This window comes from Microchirus variegatus (assembly GCF_963457635.1).
Source record: "Microchirus variegatus genome assembly, chromosome: 10".
Taxonomy (NCBI): Eukaryota; Metazoa; Chordata; class Actinopteri; order Pleuronectiformes; family Soleidae; genus Microchirus; species Microchirus variegatus.
In genome coordinates, this window is record NC_139811.1 from 5,758,904 (window position 1) to 5,770,380 (window position 11,477).

General features: G+C 39.3%; 1 protein-coding gene across 1 annotated transcript; it reads left to right on the plus strand.

Moving 5' to 3' along the window:
- Window positions 1-482: 482 nt before the first annotated feature.
- On the plus strand, window positions 483-5,498 carry tspan34b (tetraspanin 34b; the record flags this gene model as incomplete). Its single annotated transcript, XM_083896725.1, has 7 exons — window positions 483-539; window positions 1,720-1,935; window positions 3,910-3,984; window positions 4,078-4,185; window positions 4,279-4,416; window positions 4,497-4,586; window positions 5,439-5,498. The coding sequence occupies 7 exons, from the start codon at window positions 483-485 to the stop codon at window positions 5,496-5,498; spliced, it is 744 nt and encodes a 247-aa protein (XP_083752851.1).
- Between the last annotated feature and the right edge of the window lie 5,979 nt (window positions 5,499-11,477).

Consider the following 11,477-nt stretch of genomic DNA (forward strand, 5'->3'; position numbering starts at 1 on the left):
TCACTTCTCTGCTGCTTAACAAAAGCCCACGTCACCTTTTAGCACCTCAGAAAGTTCAAGTGTGTGTGTGTGTGTGTGTGTGTGTGTGTGTGTGTGTTCGACGTCCTCAGATTTTGAAATGAAAGGCCCTCAGGTCAATGTTTGAACGAGATAAGTTATAAGGAGGCATTTGGAATGGTAAAAGGTGCAGTGGTGGGAAAAGAGGCAGGTGTTTTTCCTGTTCTCACACACACACACACACACACACACACACACACACACACACACACACACACACGCACAGTCGTGCTGTTAATTTGTCACCTGACTGGCAAAGCATGGATACTTAGTGAAGAGACAGTGTCATCATTAATGTAACACGTGTGTTAGTTAGTTAACAGTGTTTGTTTTAAAATACACACAGAGATTAAATGTTGTTTTACAGAAAACATCTGTTTTTCTTTTTTTTTCTCCCTCTTTAGGTTCAACAAAACAACGCAAAAATGGGATGTTTCGGATTCCTCAAAGCCATGATGTTCATTTTCAACGGCATTATATTCGTAAGTTTTAACGCTTCCTTTGTTGTGGCATAGAAATGAATAATAATGAATCATTTATGGCATTTGTAAGACTGGATTTGTGTAGGACTTAGTGGCATTGTTATAGTTTTGATATATTATATATATAGAAATGGGACGATAACACTTTTTTTGTGTCCAATACCGATGTCACAAACTGGAGAATCTACTCTGATACAGTCATTTTAGACCTTTTATGAAGCGGTTAACAACATTAACATGGTTTTAATACTGTGACATTTGAAGCATGTAGTGGCTTCTTCCAAACTTCAAGTTAAACAATTCAAAAAAAATCCCTCATTTTGAAAAAAAAAAAAAAAAACTTTTTTCATGTTTTACTCGTTTTGCGCTTGCACTTGCGCCCCCTTGTGCTGAGTCATAATTCAAAAACTGTGCATTGTTCCCCCAAAAAAAAAAAACATCAACAGCCCAAACATGACTCAGTCAAAATGCTTTTTTTTTTACAATTATTTACAGTCAATACATAGATATACACATACACACATATTTATATATTGGATTTTTGGACTGTATCATATTTTACATTATTATTTTCAGACCGATATCTGATACAGTGATTTTGACCAGTGATTATCGGACCGATACCGACTCCCATTCCTCGTTGTATACAAATATTGTAGGTTTTAACACTTATGATTTGTACATGATCTCATTCTTGTGACATAGAAATGAATAATTATGGCATTTTTAAAACTGAATTTGATTTAAATGACCCGTGCGGAGGATTTAGTGGCATAGTAAAGATTTTATATATCATATATATAGCGATGGGACGATAGCACAAAGTCTATCTAGTCTGATAAAGTTACTTTAGACTGTATTTTAGACTTTTTGGACTGTATCACATTTTTCATTATTATTATCAGCCCGATATCTGATACAGTGATTTTGACCAGTGATTATCGGACCAATATCAATCCCCATCCCTATATGACAGACAGCGTAATATAAAGAGGTCAATCTGAGGTCACAAAATCAAAAACACTAATAAAATAATGAAAACATAATTAGAAATCTTCAGTGTGTGTTGATTAAGACTGGACATGTATAATAAACATATACCCATGCAGAATATTTACCATCCAAACTTTGCCGCTACAACCTTGAACGTTTCCCTCTCCTCTGTCACTTCCACCACCAGGTGGCAGGCATCGGGATCCTGGCCGTGGGGATCTGGGTGAAGGTGGACAGTGGCTCCATCCTCGGCTTCCTCGGCGCCATCGAAAACGCGCCGGAGGAGCTCAGTCAGGTGCTGAACGTGGGCTACCTGTTGATCGCGCTCGGAGCGCTGCTGGTCGTCATCGGCTTCCTGGGCTGCTGCGGAGCTATTAAAGAAAGCAGGTGCATGCTGCTGCTGGTGAGTTGCTGACCCTTTTTGTGCGGATTAAAGAAATGAGACAAGGCAAATGGATGGTTATTAGATCTTTTCCCTGATTCGCCAAATCCAAGCAGTTAAAGTACACATATTATACCCTATTTTTACAAGTGAACGTAGCTCCCTGGTGTCCTAATAAACATGTCTGTGACATGCTTTGGTCAAAATACCATAAGGATGAAGCACCACAGCAGTTCAATCACCCCGCCCAAAACAAAAGCCCTGTTCAGAACGCTCTGTTTTTGAGTGCCTGTCTCTTTAAATATGCAAATGAGACACGGGAAACTAGGTCAGCGTCACTGAGGCTAACGGCAGCTAACAGCAGTTAGCATTCGGGGAAAAGCCATCATTTGCCGACTCTAGCCGGGACACATTGCCGTCGTATATATAAAGTGTAAATCCTCTGAGGCTGGAAGTTTGTGTAGAACTCTGTGCTGCACAGAATAGAACACTTCACGTCCCAAATATAAGTATTATATAAGTACGTCCCAAATATAAGTATTAAAATGATTTAAAAAAAGTTGATTTAGCATAATATGGGACCTTTAACATGTTGTCTAGCAATATAAATAACAAAAAAAAATGTGATTGCATAAAAGGATCCACTCATATTCCCAAGTATTTGTGGTGGAGAAATATAAGAACAGCGGGTACAAGGGTACACATTTACCAAGAGTTTACTTTTGAATAATGTCAAACAGTTACACAAAATGAAATTGACTCTTTGCAACATTCTACACTCTTAGAAATAAAAGTGCTAAGTAGAACCATATAAGGTTCTTCGGCTTTTGGAGGGTTCCACCAAGAACCCTTTTAAAACCCTTTATTCAGATAAGGGGTTTTAAAGGGTTCTCTGGATCAAAATGGTTCTTACTGGAACCATTAGTGTTACCAAGAACCCTTGAAAAAAACCTTTTTTCGGGAAAGAAAGGGTTTTTCAGAAGCAAATGGTTCCAGGTAGAACCTCAGCCCTTGTAGAAGAACCCTTATTTCTAAGAGTGTACAGTATTTCCTAATTTCTGCAAACCACACGTACCCGTGTGAGCCCGTGTTACTTATTTACATGTGTACAGACATTTGTGTGTAAACGAGGAAACTAGGGCGATTATATCCATTTCCTGGTTATTATGACTGTGGTTGGATTTTTTTTTGCCCCAAAGCACCTGCTCATTGCCAGGAAAAAAGATCAGTTGTCACCACACTGTTGTTGTAGGGTTTAAAGCAGGGGTTCTCAAAGTGTTGATACCTGAGGGCCAATTTAGGAACCCAACATTGGACTGAGGGCCGCCAAAGGAAAAAACCAGAAAAAAAAAAAACTCCATTTGTAGTCATTTTAATGACCAGATTACAGTTCTACAGTTTAGCGTTTAGTAATATAAGCGTTAATATAATGTAATTTAAGCATTAATATAATAACGCTTTATTTATTATTATTATTTACTGGGTAATTACCCAGTATTTTGGCCATTGTTCTTACCTTCTAATTACAGGTTAATACCAAGTAACACATTTCTGTTACCATATATTTACTGGGTAAATAGCTAGTAATTGGGGGCTGTAGCTACCTGCTTATTACCAGCTTATAACCCAATAATACACTAAAATTCACCATATAGAAACCAGGTAAATACCCAGTATTTTTGTTTACACTTATTGGTCTGTGTCCAGTAATGTCCAACAAACATTTAACAAGCTTAGTCGCTCCTGGATTAAAACTATCAACTGTAATTCATTGCGGGGCCGCCAGAAAAGTTTCTGCGGGCCGCCATTGGCCCCCGGGCCGCACTTTTAGAACCAATGGTTTTAAGGATGTGCTGAACACTATAAAAACCGCTGAGTCAACACACCCCAAAGACTTGTGAACTACTGTACACATTTGTTGTTGCAGAGGCTGCAGATTCCATATTCTAATGTTAATAAAGTTCATTTTGTAAAGCCTTGTGATCTCTTCCACAGTTCTTCATCATCGTCCTACTGGTCTTCATCGCCGAGGTTGCAGGAGCAGTGGTGATCCTGGTGTTCAGACCTTTGGTAAGTTCTTTTTTTCAGCTGAATCATCATCATCATCATCATTGTAGCTGTTCATCTTTTGATACCTGGTTGACCATATTCTTGTAATTCCAGGCTGACGACTTGATGAAAAAGCTGGGCGTAGCAGCCGTGAAGAACATCCAGAAAGACTACGGGCAGAATCCGGACGTCACGGGACTGTGGGACACGACGATGAACACGGTATGCGCCGTCGAGTTTGTCGACAGTTTCGCTCACAATTTCTCCAGCGCTTTGTGTAACTGTTGCTCCTTCTGTGTGTGTTTTCCACGTTAGTTAAACTGCTGTGGATTCAACAACTACACAGACTTCACAGACTCACCATTCTATGGCAAAAACAACAACCAGTACCCAGGACAGTGCTGTTCAGGCAGAAATTCCACATGTATTCCGACAGCGGCTGAAAATTCCCCGGTATGGACTTTCACACGTGCACTAAAAAAACGAGGAAAAACTCATCCGATAATTGTTGTTGTTGTTGTATTTTCCCTCAGGTCACCGGCTGCTTCCCAAAGATCATGGAGCTGATTGAAAACAACACAGTGGTCATTGTTGGAGTGGCACTGGGGATCGCAGCTCTGGAGGTACAGTATGAGCTCGTCTATAATCTACGGTGGCCCTGAGGTGCAAAACACAAACGTTTGTTTTGCGTTTTTTGTTTTATGTTTTATGTTTTATGTTTTATGTTTTTTGTTTTTTTGTTTTGCGTTTGTGTTTTTTGTTTTATGTTTTTTGCTTTGCGTTTGTGTTTTGCGTTTGTGATTCACGTTTGTGTTTTTAGATTTGCGTTTGTGATTTGTTTGTGTTTTTGATTTGCGTTTGTTTTTTTATTTAAGTTTTTTTATTTGCGTTTGTGTTTTTTGTTTTGCGCTTTTTGATTTGCGTTTGTGTTTCTTGATTTGCGCTTTGTGATTTGCGTTTGTGTTTTTTGTTTGCATTTGTATTTTTTGTTTTGTGTTTATGTTTTCGGTTTGTGTTTTGTGATATGCGTTTGTGATTTGCGTTTGTGTTTTTAGATTTGCGTTTGTGATTTGTTTGTGTTTTTGATTTGCGTTTGTTTTTTATTTGTGTTTTTATTAGCATTTTTTTTGTTTGCGTTTGTGTTTTTCGATTTGCGTTTGTGATTTGCATTTGTATTTTTTGTTTTGTGTTTATGTTTTTTGTTTTGCGTTTGCATTTGTGATTTGCGTTTGTGTTTTTAGATTTGCGTTTGTGATTTGTTTGTGTTTTTTGTGATTGTGTTTGTGATTTGCGTTTGTGTTTTTTGATTTGCGTTTTTCGATTCGTTTTATGATTTGCGTTTTTTGGTGGTTTTGCGTTTTGCGATGTGTGTTTTGCACCTCAGGGCCACCGTATTAATCGTCTTCATGCGAAGTTCGGTTCAGGATTAAACACAGACTGTATAACTAACTTGTTTTTGGGTTTATTCTCCGTAGATCTGTGCCATGGTCGTCTCCATGACCCTCTACTGCAGAATAAAATCCACGAGTGCCTGACGACAGCATCGTCGCCATCATTCTGCATGAATGTCTCATCGCTGAAGACACTTACTGTCTCCTCATGTGCAATCACAGACACTTAATGACATAACAACTTATATTTTGTACGACATTTAGATCCAGTAGACGACGTATACTTGACTTTATAAAGCAGACTACGCACTTGTCGTGTCGTCTCTGTAGCACAGTCAACGACAGCTGCGCTAGTACGTGTAAAACACGGCCAGTAATAATTACAGTAGAAATGACATGATGAAAATGGATAACGACTGAATATTCCCTGAGTTGGGGACACGGGAGCCACTATTCTGAGTGTCGTTGCCTTAATGCAGCTTTAAATAAAATAGCAAGAGACGTGATTCATTGTTTATAAGCATGTTGTACGGTGATCGATTTTGAAATAAAGTATAAGATATTTCTAGATTTTGGTGAGTTTTTTGTTTTTTTGTTAGACGTGTGGGATTAATTCTATATGTCCTTTTTGCCACGTGGAGGATAAAAGTGTGTTATCTGATATCACTATAGCAGCTGCTTGCCTGGAACTATTATGAGAGATTAAACACGAGCTGAATGCAATTTTCCACGGCCTTTAGATACGCAGATGTTTGCTTTTTTTTTATCATTATGTTTGATTAACTGCAATTAAAAGAGCATTTGCCAGTTGACTGCATAGAATCTGGCAAGAATTGTCCTCATGATGGGGTTGACGTGTGTAATATTCAGAGTGTGATAAGGTAAAGCACATTTAGTGTCATGTTTGCTTAGATCATTTAAATCAAATTAGTCTACTTACTAACAGAAAACCTGCTTAAAACAGCTGACCAGTAACTTAGAATTCAGAATACAAATATATCTCAATGTGAAAGTGTTTTCGAGTGTTATAAAGTGACTAAAGTGCAATTTAATCCATGAATAGGAGGTAAAAGAGCCCTTTAAACCAGTTAGCGACAAACCTTTAGAACAAGTTAAGGGCGCCACCTGGTGGGACAAAACTGAAGACTAAATGAGATCGGGGTCAAGAGGTTGCATACACTGAATAAAGGGAGTTTACTCGTTTATAATTAAACAAATAGTAATATGACATCACATGTTTGCATTTTGTCGATCATTAACTAACGAACTAATGTGCACGCGATCAAATATACACAACTTATCAGACTAAATATGTTTAGTGCTATCCGTGCCGCACACGATGCCTTATCTAATAAGGGAAGATAATGCACGTAAGTTAGAGAATATATTAAGTTAAGTAAATTAAGAGTTAATAAATGCATGTGTGTACAGTGTGTGCTGTATTATAAAGCCTGATGCTATCAAAGTAAACAGTAGTGTTTGTTTAATGCAAATGTTGGACAGTGACAGAAATACATGCAAACAAATACAAATTATTTTGCATCACCTCTGTATAAAAGATAAAGGCACATTCATTTGAATGGAAACCGTGTCCATCACGTGTGTGTGTGTGTGTGTGTGTGTGTGGTGTGTGTGTGTGTGTGTTTTATCTCCATAGGTTTCTTCTAATTCATGATTATAAGGTTCAGAGCCTGATGTTGTGTCATCATTTTTGTGTTTTAAATCATTTGGTTTGATCACAGCAGGTTCAATGTAATATTGGACCTGTTATTATTATTATAATAATATTAAAATGGTAAAAAAATAAAGAAATAAATAAATAACATAAATAAATCATAAAAAATAATAATCAGTTGAAACTTACCTTTTGTGACACAAAAACAAGCTGTTTTAAACAAGGGAATCAACCATTTGACACACACTGTGCTCTGGACAGCTGTAGTGTCACAGTTCGACCACACGGAGGCGCTACAGCACTGTGTCAGACTTACAAACAGTCCAGTTGTACTGTCACTAGCACATGCACAAATAACTGTACATGTACAAGTCGTGTGAAATCATTAGTTAAACATAACACCGTGATGTTACTAAACTAAACTGAAGACTTGACCTACTTTCATGACTTTGCTTTATAATCGGAGGAGAATGGGCCCCTTTGTTTGGCAGCCATTTTGATATGTTTTAGCAGGAAAAGCACAGGTGTTATTGTTGTCATTTAACAATAGCTCTGTTCTGTTCGTGTAATACAGGACCGCAGTTTGACCATGAATCAGCATTCACCATTAAAGTCAAGAAGATAAATGGAACTCAGCCATTGTTGATCGGATTATTTACACCCGACTGCAGACAGTGACCGGTGAAAATGGAGCCATTGTACAAGATAATAATAATCACCTGGATCTTTTCTCATTGTTACACAATGGATATGGAACCCTTATGTAAATCATCAGGGTGGCTTCATTCACACTCTCCCCTGGACCATCTCCACCAACTCCAGACTTCATCCATCCTATCCACGAGGTCATCTTTCCATCCTAGTCTTTGGGTGTCTTGACTCTGGTGTGATGTTTTGAGGTCTATCTATAGCTTAATGTCCTGCCCAAGGAGCATGTCTCACATCACTGAACACCTTCCTCTTCATTTTCATATTTATCTTGACGGCGTACCAACTTTCCCCAAAGGCTGCCCGACCGAGGCAAATTCTCCTCTTTATCTCTGGCAGGAGATCACCGTTTATGTGAGATCTATACATAGATCTATCAACCTCTCAGATGAGTTTTAACCTTCAACGATAGCTGCAGACTCCAGGTCATTGGACACAATCTTCGTCTTTCCAACATGAACGTTGAGACCCACGGGGTTCGCTGGTTCCGTGAATGTCTGTGAGGACGCTTTGAACATCCTCTGGTGGTATCATCGACAAAGATCAGATGGTAAGAGATATTCATCCCTGCCGATCATCGCGTCTTGACAGCACCAGGTGTAGACCTTTGGTGAGATGTTGTCACCTTGTCTTACTCCCATTCCAGCTTGATTTTGGCACCGTCCTTAATGGAGATTCAGGGTGGAAGTGGCACAACTGTACAGATATGAGATTAATGTAGGCTGGATAGGCTCCTTGGTTCGTCAGTACCTTGAAAACTTGATAGATGGTCAACAAAGACCATTTCTTGCAGTAGGCTGACAACATGGACGTGGTCTGCTCTCTTGACAGGTGATGTGTACAGCAATTTATGAAGAAATTGCAAGAAACCCTTACTCATCGCCGGCAGGAGGTCTGGCCAATCTGTAGTTCTTTATCTCAGCGGTATCTCAGAGACTACAGAGGCATTTGTCCAACTGCAAGGCACTTTCCCTTCTGTTAGGCATCTGTTAAACAACTCTATGAGTGTGATGACAACGGGATCTCCTGCAGTTCTATCATCCATCCTCACTGTGCAGGAGCCTGAAACCATTTTAATTGATTTACTGATGGCAACGTCCATTTCTGCTCTGGCAGAATGGGTGGAACAGGTTGGGCATCTTAAGGACAATATGTTGTTGTTCTTGTGGTCGTCTGGTCTGGACTCTTCCAGGCCTTCCTGTCTAGATCCTCAGTAAGTTTACCATCCTCCTCGTTCAGTGCTGTGATGACTTTCTCATCATTGTATCTTACGATTTCCTCTTTGTGTCTGATAGCCTCAGTATGTCGTCTCTGTATGTTTATTGGGCCAATTCCAATTCCTATCTTAACCCTCAAGCTCAACCCTTAATCAAAACCAAGTGTTGAGGGTTATTTTGTCACTTAGAAATGGGACACCCCTTAAATGCAGATACGTCTTCAGACTGTAGGGGGCAGAATAACGAGAAAAAGCTGCGTCCAGTCTGTAAACTCCAAAAAAGGAAGAAGAAGAAGAACACATTTACGTCAGGATTATTTATTACGATCCGTTTGTCAGTCAAGTTATTAGGTTGTCAGTTAGTTATAAGATGATACTCATACAAATACCACAACCACGGACATATTCAGCTGACAGTTACCACACACCACGACTTATTGAAAAGTAAACCATAGCAAACCATCAGCTATTGACAAAAGATAGTAAAATAAAAATAAATGTTACGCAACAATGACGTCAGTAATCCATAATATGGGCCTAAACTAAGATAATACAATGGTTTTCATCATTTTTATATCTCTATTAACAAAGAAAATACTTCATTTGTAGCGTACTCGTTTCACTGCTTTCGGCGCCATCTTTGTTATGTGAAAACACGCAATGCATTCTGGGTAGCCCTTGCTCCCAAGGGTGGCCTCGTAAAATCTCAATATTGAGGGAGATACAGCCCTTAAACTCGCCCCTCAACTTAATTTTTCTGAGAATCGGGACAGCACTTGCACTAGAGGGAGCGCACATTTTTGAGATTGAGGGTTAAGCAAGGAATTGGAATTCACCCATTATCTATTGATGTGTTACTGGTTCATTTCCCCCCATCTTTTTATTAGTGTGCTTGCTGAAAGGCAGCACACTATTGTCCTTCTTACGTTTTCTTATTCCTGTCAGCTAGATTTTTGCTCAGCTCCTGCTCTTAGACCTTTTGAGATATCTCCACCGGTCCAACTCTGGAACGTCAGGCCGGGAACCGGTGTAGAGTGGAAATTTAAGATAGTGTTACTGACCCTTGGCGTTCTTCCGCCATATTGGATTGAATGGAAAGCACAGGTCACAAATTGTGTCTGATCTTCTTGACGAAACTTGACGTACATGATCCTTGGACCAAACCTCACAAAAGTTACCAGAAGGATATTTGATTTTCGGAAGCATTTGCCCGTCACAGCCAGACGAAATCGGCGGCATATCCGCCAAACAGGAAGTTAGGTCATATATCAGGAACGCTTTCACGTATTGAAACCAAACTTTGTACATGAAAATAAAGTATTGATGAAATTCTCAGCTGAAGCATCAACACACACTATTCCACTAGCTGCTCGCATTAGTGAAATGCACCCGAGCACAAGCACACTCTGCAGTTTCCCCCGGAAATGCGTTCTATTTACTTTAGCAGCGCTAGCTTGTGTAGGTGCCGGTAATGTGAGTGAGCTGATTTGCAAATACAACCATTTCAAATTCACATCACTGAGTCAAACCAGTTTAATCTCCAATATTGAAACTAAAACTCGACGTATTCAAACACTATGTCATATTTACATCAACATATGCTTCGTGTGTCACCTGGAGGCAAATATTCTCCCTTCTTTGATATTGACAATTTGTGATATAAATACATTTCGGAGCACACACTTGAATAGTATGAATGGAAAATGACTTTATGACACCAACTCAACGAGATCGAATCTAAAATGTATTTAAAGTAAATTTAGACGCTGTCGCAGGGCTCGTCGCTTTTTTTTCGTTGTTGTGTGACTTGCGTAATTGGTCGCACACACTGTGTTTGCACTGGGCTTATTTGGTTTTGTGGTATTTGCTGTGTGCTTGTGTGCTTTAGTGTTTTCCGAGGACTCAATTGAGAAGACCACAGAGGAGAGCAACAGTGAACTAACAACAAGTGATACATTCCTAATTCATGGTGTGTGATGTGAATCACTACTGATGACATAATTAAATAAAGGTGAAAGAAACTTTTTTTTTCTTTTTTATTACATCAGTAACGATGACTTTATGATTTACACTCATAGAAACTGAATTGTTTCTGTGACCTTGACGCAGGATTTTTACCCTAATTTATCAGCTTCAGAGTCACTGTGATGGTTTCAGGGGCGCAGCTTGTGAACAGGCAAGGCAGGCAACTGCTTGGGGCCCCGAGCCGATAGGGGGCCCCCCGATAGGGGACACTCGGAGCCTGAGGGCTGTTTTTACTGAAATGTGCTATGAGCAGCTGCCTCCCCGTCCCCCTTAAACAACAATGGGCGATTTTGCAATGACATTTCAGTAGGAAACCTCCCTAAAGGGGCCCCACCTCACTTTAACCTGTGTGAAGTTATCGTTCTGCAAAGTTGGAAAATGAAGAGGATTATTTACAGAGTAATGCATATCTTTTTTACTCAGTTTATATATGTTTTTTTCAGTTATTTACAGTATTTTATTGTTCTATATATTTATATTGTTGTATAATGTGGGTTCT